This window comes from Schistocerca gregaria, chromosome 1 (assembly GCF_023897955.1).
Source record: "Schistocerca gregaria isolate iqSchGreg1 chromosome 1, iqSchGreg1.2, whole genome shotgun sequence".
Classification (NCBI taxonomy): Eukaryota; Metazoa; Arthropoda; class Insecta; order Orthoptera; family Acrididae; genus Schistocerca; species Schistocerca gregaria.
Window position 1 is genome coordinate 1,173,583,150 of NC_064920.1, and position 21,882 is coordinate 1,173,605,031.

Here is a 21,882-nt window from a genome sequence, read left to right on the forward strand (position 1 = left end):
CTCCTCCCATTCCAGTAAGGACACAAACACCTTCTTTTCTGATGGTGCACCTACATTGTGCTGTTCCACTGTTCCATTCTCTACTTCTGTCCCCTCACTTTCTCTCCTCCTGACACCCCCGCTCCCCACCCCCACTAAGTAGTCCTCACCGTGTCCCTCCATACTACGCAGCTGGGGCAAAAATTTACCACACCCCTACCTTGCTATCCCTCCTGCTCCCCGTCCCACACCTCCTCGTTACCCCCATTACCCGCTCCAGCCAGACTGCAGCTCACGTCAGATGCACTCACTATCAGATCTTAGTGCCTGACAACAGATGGCATGTGTGTATGAGTTGTCATGTGAATGTGTGAGCATTCAAGTTATGAAGAAAGACTTTGTCTGAAAGCTGAAAATATTTCTAGTTTTCCTTTTCTTTGTGTCTGCCTGAGACTCAGTGTCTCCCCTATGTGGTGAGTAGCAATCTATCCTTTCCATATTGTTGGTATCGAAGATCTTTGGAGACACTTCCACCATGTATTTAATAACAAATTTTCTCAGTGCACGTTTTGCTTAAGAGACTAGGCTCACATTCAGTAAGAATGTGGTTAAAATCCCTGTCCAGATATCGATATTTTAATTTTCTGTGGTTTCCCAAAAACCAACTAAGCACAAAGTTGTGATGGTTCCCATGAGGAGGGCAGCCAATTTCCTTCCCCTTTCACCTCATACCTAGAATGAAGATCTGCCTGTAATGTCCTCATCACTGGTGGGACTTAAAAGACCTATCCACCAACCAACCATAATGCAACTTTGTAGCAACATACAAAGACAGAAAACTAAAGTATTTCAATATGAACACTTATCAAACTGGTAACCCAGTATTTTTATACTTATGGATTATGTTGATTAACCCTCATGCAAGGTTATTTTCAGCTTTAAAAAATTCCAGCCCTACAGATAGAGAATGGTGCAAGAACTTGATATGTACCAGTTGTGTCTAACATTACTGGATGATTTCTGGTGGAGATTGCAACACAGCATACCCAGATGAGATGTGCAGGTAGATTATCACCATCTTTCAGACTCTGAGCATTGGGTAGTGGGACATGGAAGCATCATACTGATAGGACCCTTGTATATTTGGCTGTAGTGCAATGACTGCATAATGAGTGGGGAGAAGATGGACTCAGGACAAAAGTATGCTACGACAAATAAGCACAGGCACTTCCAAATGGACTACACCAAAAGAAGATCACAGGATTGTTCAATTGGATCTGACAAAAAGACAGATGGCAAAATTTTAAATCTGGCCAGAAGTTACAGGCAGAGTGTCATCACAAACTGCCAGGCACAGATAACTGGAAGCTGGGTTGAGACCATCTGAAAGACATGACGTAGAGCCAGAATCAACTGGCACACTGAGTGCCATTCTGTGATGTTCAGCAACAAGTCTTGCATCACTCACCACCTCACAATCTAATAGGCAGGAGAAGGGGTGACTGCTGCAATATGAAATTCTTCCTTCCTGCTCCTCCCCCCCCCCCCCCCCCCACACACACACACAACAAAGATTAGATTAGATTACATTAAAATCAGTTTTCATACCACAGACCCAAAAATGAGATGATTCTCGTGGGTGTGGAACAAGTCAGAAAGTATGACAAAAAAACTTAAAACATCTGAATATAATACTCATTAACCTGATCATTTGTCAGGAAATTGTCATAATAGGTGAACAAATTACAGTAAACTGGATCTGCTAATATTTACAGAATTAATACTGTGTCAGAATGAGAGATACTTATGCAATTTTAATAAATTTATCATATGCAGAATACCTTACCTTTTTCTGTGCTGTCAAAACTGAAATACAACAGACATTTTTACTTAAGATGGTCTAACAGTCCCTGTTAAGATATTCATCTAGAGAGTAGGAGGAGCTGCCTTTCAAAAAATCTATCAAACTCTGTTTAAACTGAGCTTTATCTTAAACCATGTTTTGTACTGTTGCTGGCAGTTTATTGAAAATTTGTGTTCCTGAATATTGGACCCCTTTCTGGACCAATGTAAGTGATTTTAGATTTTTATGTAGTTTGTTCTTATTCCTAGTATCGATACTATGTATTGAGCTGTTGGTTGGAAACAGAGATATATTACTTGCAAGCAGTTTCATTAAGGAACAAATATACTGAGAAGCAGTGGTTAGAATACACATTTCCTTGAACAAGTTTCTACGTGAAGCTTTTGAATTTACGCCACAAATGAGTCTTATTACATGCTTTTGCTCGATTTGACAAGTTACCCCAGAATATGATCACATATGACATAATGGAATGAAAGTAACAAGTATGCAAGTTTTCTTTATATTTATATCTCCTGTATTGGACATCATTCTCACTGTGAATACAGAATTGTTTAGGCACTTCAACAATTCTGCAGTATTCCCTTCCAAACGGAATTTATTATGGAGTTGTAATTCCAGAAATTTAACACTGTCAACCTCTTCGATATGCATTTTTCGTATGTTATGCACATGCTGGAAGGAAATTTCTTACAGACTCTTAGCTGCATATAGTGAGTCTTTTCAAAGTACTGTGAATTAGCTTTAAACCATTTATTAATGTCAGTGAAAATTTGTTTAGCAGCTATTTCTAAATCTGTACTTGACTTGCTACTTATTGCAATGTTTGTGTCTGGAACCTTGAAGAACACCACATATAATCAGTTTCCAATCAGATGAAGACTGGTATTTCACAACAACACCCTTTGTTTCCTGTTAGTTAGGTAAGTCTCAAACCATTTTGCAGCACATGTGGTGACACCATAATATTCTAATTTACTTCAGATAATGCTGTGATTCACACAGTCAAAGGCATTTGACAGTTCACTGAAAATGCCAGTAGCCTCTAATTTGTTATCTAATGAATAAACTAAATTCTCACTGTATCAGGACCCTTAAGATACCCAAAACATGACTTGGACAATATATTATTTACAATTAGATGCTTAAAGAGATGCTTGAACACAACTTTTTGAAATATTTTTGAAGAATCTGGTATAAGTGAAATTGGTTGACAGGTATCTCTTCAGCCCCCTTCTTGTAAAGGGACTTAACTTCAGCATATTTTAGCCAGTCTGGAAATGTTCTGACACAGTGTCAGGGCATAATTTGTCCTGACATAACTAGACCCGACGTAAGTTTTTCACATTCCCCAATGTATTTTCTAATATAATGGAAACGAGTAATGAGTGAATATCGTAAAATATTTTGCACAGAAGGATGATGGTTTCAAGGATATTTTATAAGGGAGAAATGTTTGTTTGTTCTAAAAAAATTAACTTTAAAAAGAAAAGTGTGTAATGTAAGGACTGTGGGTTGCTTTTCTCCAGATGGCCCTTAGAAAAGACTGGAAATATAACAGATAATGGTATATAAAATGCAAAAATTGTATCCTAGGTTTATTTTATTTTCTTACAGATGAATAATTTAAAAATCTATGTTTATAGTCAGTAATAAATGTTAAATAATATGCATTAATTTTTGTTTTAACACAGATCCATCTAGTAATGTGGCAAGTAAACAAATTTTATACACTTTTTTTGTATCTGAAAACACTGAAGCAATTTTCATACCAATGAGTCATCATTAATGTGATGTAAGAACAGTCCCACTGTATACAATGCCTCCTTGATGAAGTACAGGTGGGCTGTGAATGAACTATGATCACATTTCACTTCTGTGGTCAAGCATTCATAGCAGCTTCTAGTGTTATTGGGATTTCATACACTGCACAAGCAAATAGGAAGAGTGTTGGTTTGGTACTCACTTCAAACTGTGAGAGGCCATAGTTCAAAGGAACCTGGTAAGAATGTCATCAAATTATTTTGGCACCACTTTCCCTATCTGCAACGGACAGGTGCACTAGTTATGAGTTAAAACTGTTTAAATTCATCACATTTTCAGCAGAGACATCATAAGACACAGTGATAAAAAGTAGGCTATACACCAGTAGATACACACTTATACAGGGTGAGTCAAAAGTCCTTGGACACCTTCATAAGTCAGAAGGTTAAAGGGAAAATTGAAATGTGATGAAGGGAACATATGTTTGACGTAGGGCCGCAACTTTTGGAGTGAATGTCATTCATGGCCGTCATCTTGAAATTTGCCATTTTGGATTCAAGTCTTTTTTTTTATGGGAAGGGGGATGTATGACACATCGAATAACACTCGCCTGAGCTCTGGAACTCATTGGTGTAATTTGTTTTTGTCTACCTTGTACACTTTAGAAGTTATTAATGTTCAAAGTTACCTTGATACCGACTCATTTCTCTCTTTGTTCCAGGTGATCTAAAATTGGCTTGACATGTGAACAGAAGATTAAAATCATCCTTATATCAGCAGAACACAGCTACTGAACAATAGCAGCTGATTACAACAGACGGCGCCCAGTCAGAGAACTGGTATCACACAGCACGGTGGCTCACGTGATCACCATATTCCAGGAGACAGGCTCTGTTCACGATAGGGCACGTAGTGGCCGACCAAGGACTGCCACCAATGAGGAAACTGTAAGTGCGGTTGTTGCGTCATTTGTGAAAAGTCCTAAATGAAGTACCCATTGTGTGGCGCTAGCATGCGGAATACGCCAAACCTCCATTGTCCGGATATTGCACACCAATAAGTGGCATCCTTACAAGCTGTAGATGCAACATCGACTCAACGAGGATGACCCTGATCGCTGGTTGGAGTTCTGCCTGTGGGCTACTGAACAACACAAACTGGATCCTTCGTTTGCCAAGGGCATACTGTTCAGCGTCGAGGCATATTTCACTTTGAACAGGGAGATTAATCGACATAATTGTCGATACTGGAGTGACACAAATCCGAACTGGGTTAGTGTATGCTGAGAGCATCCATGATTTGGGACACCTGGAGGAACGCATACAACACGCCTGTGACCAAATTGCAGGAGACACTCTCCTCCGTGTGCAGTCAGAGTGGTTGCGACGACTACAGTTGGGCATGGCACGGGATGGACAACACGTAGAACATGTATTGTAGCAGTCGGTATGAAGGTAATTTCCCAACAGTGAACTTTAATATCCTCTAAATTGTACAAGATAGACCAAAACAATTTACACCACTAAAATCCAGCGCTCAAGCGAGTTATTTGATGTGTCATACACCCCACTTCACATTGAAAAACATGATTTGAATCCAAAATGGCGGATTTAAAGATGGCGGCCATGAATGACATTCACTCCAAAAGTTGCAGTCCCACATCAAACCTATGTTCCCATCATCACATTTCAATTTTCCCTTTAATCTTCCAACTTACGAAGGTGTCCAAGGACTTTTGACTCACCCTGTATTTTGGTGAACAGCCATTTTTGCTCATGATTGAATCAGACTGACATATTTGGGAGGCCAATATTTGACAAATAATATTAACAATATTACGAAAAGTATAGTTGCTACTAACGATGTAGCGGAGGTGCTGAATCACAGATAAGTGAAGTTTTCAGTGAACAGCCCTTCACCAGAAATAGACGACATGCAAACACAGCTCACACAAACTTGACCACAGTCTCTGGTTACTGATGCCAGACAGCAAGTAGCAATGCATGATGGAAGAAGCATCCGGGTGATTGGGGTAAGGTTGACACTGGGGCAAGGAGGGGGAGGGAAAGCAGGGTAAAAGGTGGAGGCAGTAAAGTGCTGCTTGTAGGATAATACAGGGCCGAGGTAGAGAGATGGTAGGGCAGCTTGAAGTAGTTGGGATGTTAGACAGAGAATGGGGGGAGGGGGGGGAGGGTAGCAGAAAAGGAGAGACGTAAAAAGACTGTTAGTGCATTGATGGAATAGAGGGCTGTGTGGTGCTGGAATGGGAACAAGGAAGGGGCCTGATGGGTTGGGACAATGATTAATGAAGGTTGAGGTCAGGAGGGTTACGGGACTGTATAATACGGTGGAACCTTGCATAGCAAGCATAATTCATTCCAGAATATTACTTGTATTACTTGTAGTGTAAAACACTTATTATGTGAAACAATTTGTCCCATACAAATTGATGTAAGATATGGTAATGTATTTCCATACAGAAGTACTTTAAGTTTAATATTATTCATGCCATTTATTCAAAGAAAATTATACATACAGTATTATGTACTTATTATTCACGAGACATAACTAATTATCTTTTACTAGGGAGGTATCTATGGCCATTTCTTACTCCATTGCTTCAATACTTGACAAAATGTGATACATCATTATCATCAAATAAATTTGTAGAGCACATAGTCATTGCTTTATTGGGGTGATGATTTTCAATGTACGATGCAACCGATTCCCATACTTACGGCTTTTCTCTTGTTGCAGTAGAAGACTGTTGCTTTGCTCTTACCACCACCACCACCTCCTCCTCCTCCTCCTCTGAAGAGCTCCTCTTCATACCTTCCTGCTGTGAAACACACTGCAACTCCATAAGCTCTTCAGTGGTCTTTTTTGGGCTGTGATCTTCCACAAGCCCATCAATATTATTGTTATCCGCTTCTAGACTCATGCTCTTGGTCACAGAAACAATCTTGTTGACTACAGGCTCCACAATTGACTCAAATGCCTCAGAGTCACATTCGACAATGCACTCTGGCCAAAGCTTTTTCCAATCTGAAGTGAGAGTTCTCGTGGTAGCCCCCTCCATGCCTTTTGGATCATCTTGACACAGGCATAATGCCAAAGTGATTATTTCCAAAATTCTCAGAGTGTTAGACTGGTAGCTTCAGGCAACTCAAAGCAATGCTCGAAGAGTGCTTTAATGCAGATCTTCTTAAAGTTAGAAATCATCTGCTGGTCCATATGCTGAAGTAACGGAGTGGTGTTGTGAGCCAGAAACTGGATCTTGATGAAAGAAATTCTTCAAAGACAGTCAGATTTTTTCACAAAAGGACCAAACACTTCATTGATCCAATCACAAAAAAGGTCATGTGTCATCCACGCTTTGTTGTTGGACCTCCACATCACATTTAGCCTGCTCTTCTGGACTTTACACCTTGTTAAGGCTCATGGAGTTTCTGAATGGTAAACAAGCAGTTGTTTAATTTTCAAATCACTGTTTGCATTTGCACAGAATACCAGTGTAAGATGGTCTTTCATTTGCCAGTGACCAGGCAATGCATTCTCCTCTGCAGTTAGAAGGTATGCTTCGGCATCTTTTTCCATAGTAGACCTGTTTTGTCACAGTTAAAAATCTATTGCAGAAGGTAACCGTCAGAATCTATGAGCATCTTGAAGTTGCTGATGAAGTTCTCTGCCAGTTCTTCTCTTAAACTTCTTGAACCATCGACAGCTTCCCTTAAACACTTCTTCAGCCACTGATGATATTAGCATCTTCTTAATGAGGTCGGCGAATATCATTCTCACCTTCTCACAAATGATGTTCTCGTTAATAGTGTCACCTTGCAATTGCTTTCTATTTATCCATATAAGGAGCAACTTTTTGATGGTAATCCAGAATATGAAAAGATTTTTAGATACTCTTGTCACTCTGTTTGAAGCATCTATACCTTCTACTTTGTCTTTGTTCTTGAAAATAGTGCAAACAGTTGATGTAGACTGACTGTATATGCAACGCTCACACCAGGTTAGTGTTTTTCAATGATTTTACATTCCATTTCTAAGGTAATTTTCTTTCACTTATGGTCATCTTCATGTGGCTTTATCTTTGGGGAGATTTCTATGAAGGTTATTAATATTTGCACACAGAGAAATATTGTGTGAACACAAGTTCAGAAAAATGTGTGATCACTAGCTGCACTAAGACGGTAGCAGAAAGAGCACTAAACCCATATTGCAATATGAACTACAGACATTGCTCATATGCCCCTGCAAACAACAACAGGTGTTCATATTGTTAAATGTTTCTTCTGCCGCCAATGAACGGCTGGTGACATCACACTAAATACTCATCACTTGTTGTGTGAAACATAACTCATTAAGTGAATCATTTTCTTTACAATTTGCTTTGCACATTATGCAAATTGCCCTTTATAGGAGATCCTCATTAGCTATAGCTGTACTCCAGATTTGTTTGTAGGTAATGTCTTCACAGGAGAAGATAGTTGTGGATGAGGATGTAGTTGGTCACGGTGACTATGAAGGAGGTTGTAGGTTTGGAATCCATCAGGCATTGGGAAAGGTAGTGTTCAATATGTTAAGGCCATGGGCATTAGGGACGGTACTGTAAAGGAAAGTGACATCAATAGTGATTAGCAGGGCACCATGTGATGGGTGTGTGAATGCCTAAGGGAAAAAACTACTGAGGTCATCAGTCCCTAGACTTACATACTACTTAAACTAACTTATGCTAAGAACAACGCACACATCCATGCCCAAGGGAGGACTCGAACCTCCCTCGAGAGGTTGTGGGTAACAGGCGGAAAGTGTTGATGTATGAGAGCAGAGATTCTCTCGGGGGAGGGGGCTGGGGAGGGGCGGGGGCACAGTAGCCAGCCACAATGGGGTGTCCTGTGTGGTTGAGTTTAGGGATTTTAGGAAGCAGGTAAAAGGTAGGAGTGCAGGGAATGGTAGGGGTGAAGAGGATGATGGGCTCCAGGGAGAGGTTCTGCGGTGGGGCGAAGGATTTTGAGGAGAGACTGAGGATCCGGCTGGATTTATGGAATGGGGTCACTGTGGAGGAGTTTTTAGGTGGATGAATATGACAGCAGGCAGAGTTGTTCTGCCAGGTAATCCTTGCTGTTCGAAATAATAGTGATGGAATGTTTGTCAGCACATAGGATTACAAGGATGGGATCAGTTTTTAGATGGTAGATTGTAGTTCTTTCTTTGGATGTGAGGTATTTTGCATGTTGAGGGATTTGGGAAATGATGGTGGGACAAAGTTTGAGGTTAAGAAAGTCTGCAAAGTTAACAAGGCCAGAGATTGTGGTCATGTGTGTGTGTTAGTTGCATTTACGAGCGTGCATGTGTGGGTGCGTGTGAGTGTGAGTGTGAGTGTGTGTGTGTGTGTGTGTGTGTGTGTGTGTGTGTGTTTGTGTTTTGTTTCTTTCTAATGAATCCTTGTTAAGTGAAAGCTCACTTACTGACAAGTCTTTCTGTCATGCCTATCTGTAACTCAGCATCTCTGCTAAGTAGTGAGTTGAAACTATCCTTTTCACAATATTGTCACATTCCATCCTGAATTTTTCACTGTTTTACAAATAAAATCAAATATCTTATAATTAAAAGTACAATTTCTCCTTTCCCGTTCTGTCAAAAGTTTCCGTGAAGGAATGGAAGATCTAGTAACCTGGAATGGTTTGTGCCTTATCCATGGCTATACAGGGTGATTCAAAAAGAATATCACAACTTTAGGAATTTAAAACTCTGCAATGACAAAAGGCAGAGCTAAGCACTATCTGTCGGCGAAATAAGGGAGCTATAAAGTTTCATTTAGTTGTACATTTGTTCGCTTGACGCACTGTTGACTAGGCGTCAGCGTCAGTTGATGCTAAGATGGCGACCGCTCAACAGAAAGCTTTTTGTGTTATTGAGTACGGCAGAAGTGAATCGACGACAGTTGTTCAGCGTGCATTTCGAACGAAGTATGGTGTTAAACCTCCTGATAGGTGGTGTATTAAACGTTGGTATAAACAGTATACAGAGAATGGGTGTTTGTGCAAATGGAAAAGTTCTGGACAGCTGAGAATGAGTGATGAAAATGTAGCACGCATCCAGCAAGCATTTGTTCGCAGCCCAGGAAAATCGACTCGCAGAGCTAGCAGAGAGCTGCAAATTGCACAGTCAACTGTATGGAGAGTCCTAAGAAAAAGGTTAGTTATGAAACCTTATCGTCTGAAATTGGTTCAAGCACTGTCTGCGGCTGATAAAATTAAAAGAATCGATTTCTGTGATTTTATTCTTGCTCAAATGGAAACAGATGAATCTTTCGTTTCAAAGATTGTGTTTAGTGATGAAGCAACTTTCCACACTAACGGGAAAGTCAACCGTCACAATGTCTGTATATGGGGCACTGAGAATCCGCGGGAAACAACTCAGTATGAACGTGACTCGCCTAAGGTGAACGTTTTCTGTGCCATTTCAGCCAATAAAGTTTTTGGTCCGTTTTTCTTCGAAGGTGCTACTGTAACTGGACTACAGTATCTGGAGATGTTAGAGAATTGGCTGTTCCCTCAGCTCAAACAAGAAGCACAACAATTCATATTTCAGCAGGATGGAGCGTCACCACATTGGCACTTATCTGTCCGTAACTACCTGAACGTCAACTACCCGAGGCGATGGATCGGCCGCAAGGCAGCCCGTGACAGAGCACTTCATCACTGGCCTCCAAGAAGCCCTGATCTTACCCCCTGCGATTTTTTCTTATGGGGGTATGTTAAGGATATGGTGTTTCGGCCACCTCTCCCAGCCACCATTGATGATTTGAAATGAGAAATAACAGCAGCTATCCAGACTGTTACGCCTGATATGCTACAGAGAGTGTGGAACGAGTTGGAGTATCGGGTTGATATTGCTCAAGTGTCTAGAGGGTGCCATATTGAACATCTCTGAACTTGTTTTTGAGTGAAAAAAAAAAACCTTTTTAAATACTCTTTGTAATGATGTATAACAGAAGGTTATATTATGTTTCTTTCATTAAATACACATTTTTAAAGTTGTGGTATTCTTTTTGAATCACCCTGTATTATGAAGAAAAGAAGGACAGTGTTCTCTGTTATGATCACATTAAATCAATCCTTACAGTGAGCAATAGAAGACCAGTTTTACTTAAAGGTTTCTGTAATTGAAAAAATTCCACAGAAAAGTTCAGAATACATGAGGAGAATCTATTTCATTGACAGTCATTTCAGTTATTCAGCAAGATGAACATAGCACACCTGCCATCTCCCAAGTCATGCAACAATTTATGGCAATCCAAATAAAGCTAGAATTGCTTTACTAGTAACTGTAAGTTGAGTCACATTTCTACGTCAAACATAAAACCCAGTGACAGTTCATGAAATGTCTGCTGAAATCTTCATGACACTTCTTAATGAAAGGAAAACAGTGTTCAGACCTGAAAATTTTGCTTAGGTCCCATAACAAAGAGTTGGCCCCAGTGATATAAAATGAAATTCTCAAAATTATGGCTCACATGATCCAGCAATACAGTATGCAGCAAATGAAAAATTCTCCGTTTTACAGAATTATGACATGTTCAACAATAGAATGGATACCCTGGAGCATTTCATTCATCATGTATGTTGGGTCATCCACTTTTTGTGTATGTTGTGTCAACCCTAAGATGGTCAGAGTAAAAGAACTTTTTCTATATTTATACTATCCACCACACTCCACAGCAGAAACAATTGTAACTATTGTTACAGACATCTTTCTAAGACTGTCACTGGGAATGGAGTTTCTGCGGACCTACTGTGTTGATGGTGCAATTAATACATCTGGACAGATCAAGGTTGTGAAGGAAATTCTTCTTGAAGGCCAGCCAAAGAGCTGTTACAGACACTGCAATATTCATTCCACAACAGGAAGTTTCAAGAAACTGTGATCCATTGTGCAATGTCCTGGTAACTGTGAAACACATCTCAAATATAATTCTAGGATCCACAAAAATGGAAAACATGTCTGCAGATATTGTGCTACCATATGGTGTCAAGGAGGTGATACCAAATCTGAAGTTCAATGGCTGATACCACTGCATCTGATCAGGTAGCATTTAAGAGTAAATCTTTGAAACATTCTACGAAAAACTATGACTGGATCCAAAAATCTGTGTGTGGAGTATTGAGCACACAGAGTTCAAATAAAAATGATATATGGCCAACCCTATTGGGCTATGGGATGTAGTTCAAAAGGTTTGAGACTATTTTTAAACGACAGTCATTACTGAATTCTTTTGATACCGTTAAGAACTGGACAGATCTTATAGAAAGCAAATTTTAGTGCAACCAGAAAGAAACATCACGTAGATGTTCTAAAAGCAGCTCTTGTGACCCTTAGATCAGTGGAAGCAGATGATAGAGAAAGCCAAAGATTATTCTAAGAACCTAAAACTTAAATACTCAAATGTATCATAGTTAAGAGAAAATACCCGAGACACATTCTTGAAGAACTGACTCATGAATGGAGACTTAAAAAAATTTGAAATTCTTGATCTCTTTCTGTATAATATTTATCAAAGTTTTAACCAAGAGAATCTAAAATGACTATCCCATCTTGAAAAGCTAATTTTTATATCCTCCCAAACAAGTCCTCCATCTACACAACATATGGAAGAGTTGCTTAAAATACATGCAGAATACTTTAACCTAGATAGGCTTTATGCACAGCTCAAAATACTGCCAAACATTATGAGTGGTACATATATCACCACGTAATGTATCCTCTACTTGAAGACGGTTTAGTGTTGAACATGGTAGGGTTAAAAACTGTTTCAAGAAGTTTGTCACGTCATGAATCTGATTATGACATTTCTAGTACTTACAGCATCATGTGAGAGATCATTCATCACTTTTTGCGAAATTAAAACTTGCCTCAGACCAACAGTCACACAGCAAGAACTCACTCATCTACTCCTCCCTCATGTTCATCAAGGCAGAGCTGGGAAAATTAATTTCATGGATGCCTTAAAGAATTTGTTTCCCAAACTGTTACAGGAGAGTGATGTTTGGAAATTGTATGTACAATTTTTGGAGTGTAAAAAGAAGCAAAATAAATGTCTTCTCCTTTTGAAACAAAATTATGTATTTTCTATATTCCATTAAGAAGCAATGCACAGTGTTTGTCAAATAGTAACAATAACAGCAATAATAATAATAATGAGAAGAAGAAGAAGAGATTTATTTGTGCCTGAGTGAAACTGGGGTCTACAGAAAATCTGAACAACTATATGAATTGTCCACAACAAAGCAGTATTAATGTCTTCCCAGCTAATAATGTCTTTTTCAGAAATAAAAAAAAATAACAGAGCTGTTCCCAAGAAATTTGGTATGTATTTGTAACTATTAATAATTATGACTTTTTTCTCTTTGTACAAAAACATAGCTCTGACTGCCTTATACATCTTCCCACACTTTTAGAATACATGTGTGCTTACTGGTTTTGCATAAAGATGTATGTCGAATACACATTCAATGAAAATGAAACCAGTGAGCTTGTTTGCAACCCTCACCCCCACCCCCCAACCCTATCTGCGTGTGCGTGCCCCCCCCTCCTCCCACACACACACACACAGACACACACACACACACACACAAAATAGCTGGTACAGAACAATAACTTTCAGATCTAGATAAAACTTAGAAACTTGTAATAATAACATAATACTCACAAAAATATTGAAGAGACAGTAGTTACTAGAACATAATGGTGTTCCTGTAAGATTTGTAGGCAAAAAAGACATTTCTTTTTGGCAGTTGATAGTTGCCTGTGAGCGTACTGCAAATGCTTGGGCCCTCGTTGTCGGTCCAGATATTCCAGCTGCTGCTAAAGCATGTGCAGCAGATCCTGATAAGGCATTTGCAATAGAGTCCAATCCATCGGGCTGTTGACTTGTTTGTCCTGAGTGACTGTCATATTGACCATTATGAAATGATCCACGTGTAAGCTTCCAGCGGCCATGAATAATTGCTTCAAGTCCTAAAATTTCATCTATGTTGAGCAGCATCCCTACACGTGGTGGGGGCCCTTTGGGAATGTGTGTACTATTGCTAGCTCCTAGCCATGGCCAAAGATTCACACCATCCACTGGCCCCAAATCTGACAAATTGCCTCCTGTCAATGAAATGTTATTTTTTATGAGAAAGAATGGCAGTCATACCCTTACAGAAGGAACAAAAATATTTGTTAGTAACACTAAAAATTCTAAATGAAAAATCTGTCCAATACATACCTGCAGCACTGTAAAGTGTTGGCAACCAGTCTGTAATGTGAACAAAGATGTCACTAATGCTGCCTGCTTGTCTTAGTTTAGAAGTCCACAAAGCTGCAACAGTTCTTACGCCACCCTCAAACAGAGTGAATTTTGTCTGAAAATGTGTCAATGATTTTATTATTTACAATGAAATAACAATAATTGTAAAAACAATCTTTGCTAAACTAAATGAAAATAGTCATAAACATTATTTACCACCTAGAATACGTTGTTTCTTGTTTTGGATAATACTGAATGATAGGAAGAGGAAGTTATGTGGTGGATGCATTTGTTGCTTCGAACCAATACATTTTTTTACGGAGAAACACATTAGTTAGTTAGAAGAAGCAAATGATACTGCACATGCAGATTCTCCTTGCTAGCCTGCAAATTCAGACAGCTAGTGGTGATGAATGTTCATGTTATGATCAGAAGAACTGAATACTATGCAGTAAGTTTACTGGGAACTGAGAGGATAGCTGTAAGATTCAGAGAGAGCTCGCATTGGAGCTATCTAAGTTTGTGCTATTGGAAGATGGGAGTACATCAAATATGACCTACACCTTAATCAGAATGGGACAGACAGGTTAGCAGATTTAAGGGCTGAGAGAGTAGATATTCGGAAGTGGGGAAGAACACAGTTGCACAACAGAATTCCCATAATTACCCATGTCAGAGGGACTCCTTGTTCAGACTACCCTCCCCATCCAAAAAGGTAGAAATGGGAGAACTGAATTTCCAAATACTACAGAAATAGAGAAATTTCAAAAGGTGTATTTCCAGACAGACTAAAGTATGCCATTGTTAGACCCCTCATTAAGGAAGGTAATAGGACAGATATTAATAACTATCAAACTGTTAGCCATAAACATCATTCTCAAAAAATTTGGTAAAGATCATGTATTTAAGAAAGGCTGAGGATACATAAAAATAAAATATACCGAGTCAGCCACAATTTGTATTTCAGAAAGACTTCTCCAGTGAACATGCCATTCCCCATTTCAGTTACAAGTATTAAAATATCTGATTGACAATATTTCATCTATAGCAACTTTTTTGTGATCTGTCTAAGATAACTGACTGTACAAATCATAACATTCTTTTGGAGAAGCCTAAAGTTTGTGGTTTTTAAGGTATACTGAGTAAGTGGTTTATTTCATATTTAACTAATAGGAAGCAAAATGTCTTGTTAGGATAACTTGTGGAACTCTCATCACAAATCTAATTCTGAATGGGGACAAATTACTACTGTCACTCCACAGCGTTCAATTCTAGAACCTTTCCTGTTCTTGCTATATGTGAATGATGTGTAACTGATAAAGCAGAAACTGTGCTCTTTGCTGATGATGCATCATAGTCAACTCCAACCGAGCTGCAACAACAGAATGAGCAATAACCAAAATATTTTAAGTGTTATTGATTGATAAATGGCTATCACTTAAAAAAACCATAGTTAATTCAGTTCTGAACAGATCAAAGCAAAGGGGAAGAAAATATGTAAAATTGATTGATCGATATTGTGGGATGTGCATACTGATCAGAACTGAAAATTACATATTACAAATCTTCTCAAATGCTTGCTCTACATATAATTGCTGATTTTGGTGATAAAAGCATCAGAAAGTTAGCTTATTTTACATACTTTCATTCACTGAAGTCATATGCATTTTTTTACACACACAAACATCAAGTATTCATTGCACACAAATCTTTGAACTTCATGTAAGCACATTTTAAAAAATAGGCATGCTAACAACAGTGGACATTTGTATCACACCCTTTTGCAGCATGCCAACAAACTCTGCTTTTGCGACCACAAATCAGTCTGGCACTAACCTTCTCAGCTGCTGTAAGTCTGTATGCTCAAGCATGCTCCTAATATAATGCACCGTGTTGTGTGGCACCCATTATATGGGTGACATGGTACCACCACTATCCTTCCACAACACCAAACTGTGTGTTTAGCCCATGGTATTTAACGTGTTTCAGCCTAAGAAACCTGGGACCTTCTCCATCTTTCCTGGTCTGAGTGGTGCTGAGACTGATCTCAGTCCTTTTTTGACTAGGAATGTTTGCTCCTAATATAGGCTCTGCCACCTCTGCTAGCATGAATTACCATCTACACTTTTTACGAAAACATAGATCAACCTCCACTTCATGACTTCCGTATGTCAATACTGGTAAACTAATTGCTGCTATGAGGCTTATTGGTGAGGTTGCAGCTGCATCTCACCAAATTGTGATGTGCTGACATCTGACCCAGAGTAGATGAGGTAGTAATGATATGATTTCACGTCCTTTACATATAACTGCTGTAAAGGTTTTGATAAGCTCATTAGATGACTCACCCTGTTGCATCCCTCACTGTAATCGCCTCTCTGTATAAGGCACTCTTGCTGGTTCTCGTGGTCCACTGCACCTACTATCAACTGCTGATGCCACTTGGGTATGTCCAATTGTTGCCCTTTTTGGATAGCTGCAATCTCTTGTGTAACGATTTCCTTGGTAACCATTGTTAGGCATGCTGTGTGTGCACTGTCCTAATGTTGCATAAACTTTGTCTGCTACTGCAGTCCCTGCGTAGACATAATCCTTTTCACACATTTCCACTGCTGACTTTATCGCCTCCAGCAGTTGTCCATCCAGATGTGCCGCAGCATCACATCTGGTGCTTGTTTCTTCTACAATGTCTTGTGAATGCCATCAATATTTCAGAGGGTGTAATGTCTCCTATTTTCTCATTATTCAGCACTTACTGTATTTGATGGTTTGCATACTCCACTGACTAACACCCTCTTTAGAGTTGTATATTGCTGATCTTGTGGCAATTGTAGTATTACATCTGCACCTATAGCCAACCTAGCTTTTAGTCTCCTTCGCTCACTAAAATCATGCCGTTGTGAGAAAACAGTAATGAATGCACATCATGCCTACTTTTATTCTTGTTGTAGATAGGGGTCACTTTCTTGAGAAACTCTAAAACAGCTAATAGCACTTTTAAATTACAAAAAAGGAGTGCAAGCCTAGAGACTCTTGTAAACCTCTGTTTAAGAAATCTGGCATTCCTCCATTACCATATGTAAACATTATGGAAACCCTTTTATTCTTTAAAATAACTGTATTAGGTACAGACGGTAGACTGCAAAAAGACTGCTATACATGATCACTTTACCAGACAAAACACAAACTTACATATAAGCCAAGTCAGCACAGCTATGTGCCAAAAAGGTATTTTTCACATGGGAGTTAAGCTTTATAACAAATTTCCTGAAAACATAAAAGCTATTACTGAGGTCAATACCTTTGGAAAATCTCTCAAGTCATATTTACAGCATCACTGCTTTTTACTCCACTGAAGAATATTTAAATTTAGAATATGGTTATATAAATACTTATGCCTTAAGTGTATTATTGTAACCTTAAATAAGTACACCAAGGAATGACGTTGACCTGTGTACTTATAACTTGACCTGTCCAATGTCTTATGCATAAGCTGCTTTGTAGATAACAGGAGCAATAAATACAACACAATAGTCCATTCACTGCCACTGCAAATTCCGTGTGCTCATTGGTCATCTTGTTTTGCGCAAATGCTAGTTCAAGCTTTGTGAACCAAAGTTCTGATTTTTCTGGTAATAACTGCTCCATTCATACCTTTCTGACAACTATAATTCTGCTGTTGGCTGCTGTAGATGGACTCATCAATGAATTTTCCTGTACCTTTGTAGCCAATTGGAGTTCTTTTTTCCACCTCTATAAATCATTCTGTAGGTCCAATAGCTGACTATAGTCTGAATCCAACTCACCTCTTGTGCTGAAGATATTGTTTAGCTTTGCATCCCTGCCTGTGTATTTTCATATTTTTGTGGGATCGATCACTACTTTGTAGTGCTCCTGTGTATTCGCTACAAAATTAAATAGACCAAAGGCTACCAAAATGCTATATCAAAAAACTTTATTTTCTTATTGATGCAATACCATCAACTGTTAAAAGAATCAGTTACAAAGAGTAATAACCTTTGAACGAGTAAACAAACTGTCACTAGTCTGTTCCAAAGAAGACAAAAATACACTGTGTTCAATTTATTCCTCTCACGAGCTAAATATTAAAGAGAGAGTGAGAGAAAAACTATTGTGGATTTTGTGACAGATGTGTGTGTTTGTGATAGAAACTCTGCAGACAAATCTTGTTTAGTTATGCTCAACAATGCAGCAACCTCTATAACATCTTCCATTTGAATTATCTTTCCACTAGATTTAATGAACAGCTTGATCAATTACTGGCACAGTGTAGGTTGGTGTAGCCACATGGTCAGGAACAGTTATACATGACCTAGTGGTAAGCTATCCCTTTCCATAATTCTAATACCTTACAAACTGATAGAAGGGGGGATAGGATTACATGCTCTGAGGAGCATTTACTAAGTTGGCATTTGGCATACAGCGAAGACAACTGCTATGAGAATCAGTTAATGAATACCACACCCTGAGTGGAGGTGAGGAGTGGAGCTGGCTTTACATTTCCGTATGTGCCCCAATTTCTCACATTACATCACAGTGATCAAAATGAGGTAGTTATGTAAACACTTTTCCATCAGAGTTTCAAGTATTCTTATTAATCTTTAAGGTTGCCCATGCATATAAATAAATCACATAATTCTTCTTCATAGTTTCATTCCATTTTTCCTGTCATTCTAGCCTGATAAGGATCCCAGATATATATCATCCTCAGAATAGCTCCAATAATACTCTTCTTTCCCAGGTAAAATTACACCACCCCAAAATAACTACAAAACCCAGTAACAGCACCCCCTCCGCATCAGCAATTCTTTACAGAATCAAATACCCAAGTAAAAACAGTTTAAGAAATCTACTTACTTTAAATGAGTTAATGTGTTAAATATGTAAAACATTTATGGTTATAAGCATAGAACCTTCATTATCTTTATTTTATTAATTTCAGATTATTCACCCACAAACGAGTAAAAAATCAAAACCAAAACAAAATTTCTGAATAGATTTAGTATTAAAGAAGTAATAAATTAAAACATCATACTTTATGCTGAAGTTTTACGGCCTGAATAGCAAAAATGTAGTAAGCAATAAACTTTTTTCTTTCATTATTTTGTGAGGGGCGTCAGCAAGCAAAAATTCCAAACATGTTTAAAATTATGTATAAAGTTTGTTGGAAGTCATGAAGTTCTCTCATTCTTAAATACTGATTAATATAATCTGGGTAATTTGGGGACCATGAGTTACACTCCTCAAGATATGTACAAAGCTTCTAACTTTAATATCTGTCTTTTTGTTTATACCTTTAGTATCACATTATTCCGCTTAGCTAGTAGATTATGAAGCATTTTTTCGTCAATAATTACATGAAACACTGAAAATTAAATTTTTGTTGCCCCTGGACGCTGTTAGATATGCAACTTGCAAAATTCCATGATCTCATTGTGCATCATTTTTCATGCTCACGCCAATATCTATGACCAATGTCATTAATTCTAGTCATTTACTGTTTTTCTTGGAGTATCATACCTGGATATACAAGTACACAGTACATGAGTGTTCATCAGAGACAAGGGTACTGTCATGGGTGCCCAAGGGAAGTGTGACAGGAGTGCTGCTGTTCCCTATATACACAAACGATTTGGAGGACATGGTGGGCAACAATCTGCACTTGTTTGCTGATGATGCGGTGGCAGATGAAAAGGTGTTGAAGTTGAGTCACTGTAGGAAGATACACAACGATTTAGACAAAATTTCTAATTGGCACGAAATGCGGAAAAATGTAAGTTAATCCAGATGAGTAGGATGAACAAACCTGTAATGTTCGGATACACTATTAGTAGTGTCCTGCGTGACTCAGTAAAGTCATTTAAATAACTGGGCATAATGTTGCAGGATGACAGGAAATGGAACGAGCACGTGAGAACTGCGGTAGGGAAGATGATTGGTTGACTTCGGTTTATTGGGAGAATTATAGGAAAGAGTGATTCACCTGTAAAGCAGGCAGCATATAGGACACTAGTGCAATAAGTTCTTGAGTACTACTCTCGTGTTTGGGATACGTACCAGGTCGGACTGAAGGAAGACAATGAAACAATTCAGAGGCGGGCTACTAGATTTGTTACCAGTAGGTTGAAACAACACATAAGTGCTATGGAGATGCTTTGAGAGCTCAAAGGGGAATCCTTGGAAGGAAGGCGATGTTATTTCCGGAAACACTATTGAGAAAATTTAAAGAACTGGCATTTAAAGCTGACTGCCAAATGATTCTACTGCCACCATCATGAACTGTGTATAAGGACCACAAAACTAAGATACAATAAATTAGCTCTCCTACAGAGGAATGAACCATGGACCTTGCCATTGGTGGGGAGGCTTGCGTGCCTCAGCAATACAGATAGCCGTACCGTAGGTGCAACCACAACGGAGGGGTATCTGTTGAGAGGCCAGACAAACGTGTGGTTCCTGAAGAGGGGCAGAGTAGCCTTTTCAGTAGTTGCAGGGGCAACAGTCTGGATGACTGACTGATCTGGCCGTGCAACACTAACCAAAATGGCCTTGCTGTGCTGGTACTGCAAACGGTTGAAAGCAAGGGAAAACTACAGCCGTTATTGTTCCCGAGGGCATGCAACTCTATGGTACGGTTAATGATGATGGCGTCCTCTTGGGTAAAATATTCCGGAGGTAAAATAGTCCCCCTTTCGGATCTCCGGGCGGGGACTACTCAAGAGGATGTTGTTATCAGGAGAAAGAAAACTGGTGTTCTACGGATCGGACAGTGGAATGTCAGATCCCTTAATCGGGCAGGTAGGTTAGAAAATTTAAAAAGGGAAATGGATAGGTTAAAGTTAGATATAGTGGGAATTAGTTAAGTTCGATAGCAGGAGGAACAAGACTTTTGGTCAGGCGAATACAGGGTTATAAATACAAAGTCAAATAGGGGTAATGCAGGAGTAGGTTTAATAATGAATAAAAAAATAGGAGTGCGGGTAAGCTACTACAAACAGCATAGTGAACGCATTATTGTGGCCAAGATAGATACAAAGCCCACGCCTACTACAGTAGTACAAGCTTATATGCCAACTAAGTCTGCAGATGACGAAGAAATTGAAGAAATGTATGATGAAATAAAAGAAATTATTCAGATAGTGAAGGGAGACGAAAATTTAATAGTCATGGGTGACTGGAATTCGGTAGTAGGAAACAGGAGTGAAGGAAACGTAGTAGGTGAATATGGATTGGGGGTAAGAAATGAAAGAGGAAGCCGCCTAGTAGAATTTTGCACGGAGCACAACTTAATCATAGCTAACACTTGGTTCAAGAATCATAAAAGAATGTTGTACACATGGGAGAATCCTGGAGATACTAGAAGGTATCAGATAGATTATATAATGGTACGACAGAGACTTAGGAACCAGATTTTAAATTGTAAGACGTTTCCAGGGGCAGATGTGGACTCTGACCACAATCTATTGGTTATGAACTGTAGATTAAAGCTGAAGAAACTGAAAAAAGGTGGGAATTGAAGGAGATGGGACCTGGATAAACTGAAAGAACCAGAGGTTGTACAGAGTTTCAGGGAGAGCATAAGGCAACAATTGACAGGAGGGGGGAAAGAAATACAGTGGAAGAGGAATGGCAGTTATAAGAATTGAGGGGCATAAAAGGGAAGGGAGTGAGACAGGGTTGCAACCTCTCCCCGAAGTTATTCAATCTGTATATTGAGCAAGCACTAAAGGAAACAAAAGAAAATTTTGGAGTAGGTGTTAAAATCCATGGAGAAGAAATAAAAACCTTGAGGTTCGCCGATGACATTGTAATTCTGTCAGAGACAACAAAGGACTTGGAAGAGCAGTTGAACGGAATGGAAAGCGTCTTGAAAGGGGGATATAAGATGAACATCAACAAAAGCAAAACGAGGATAATGGAATGTAGTTGAATTAAGTCGGGAGATGCTGAG

The 21,882-nt window shown here is 39.0% G+C and overlaps 1 protein-coding gene across 5 annotated transcripts in view; it reads right to left on the bottom strand.

Annotated features, from left to right (window-relative positions):
- Positions 1-21,882, bottom strand: part of LOC126284387 (arylsulfatase B-like) — a 174,539-nt gene that overhangs the window by 13,635 nt on the left and 139,022 nt on the right. For all 5 annotated transcript variants that reach the window (XM_049983298.1, XM_049983313.1, XM_049983289.1 and 2 more), the window contains 2 exons: positions 13,890-14,025; positions 13,329-13,771 (listed from right to left, as the gene is read on the bottom strand). In XM_049983298.1, coding sequence (XP_049839255.1) covers positions 13,329-13,771; positions 13,890-14,025 — 579 coding nt within the window. The remainder of the gene's footprint in view (positions 1-13,328; positions 13,772-13,889; positions 14,026-21,882) is intronic.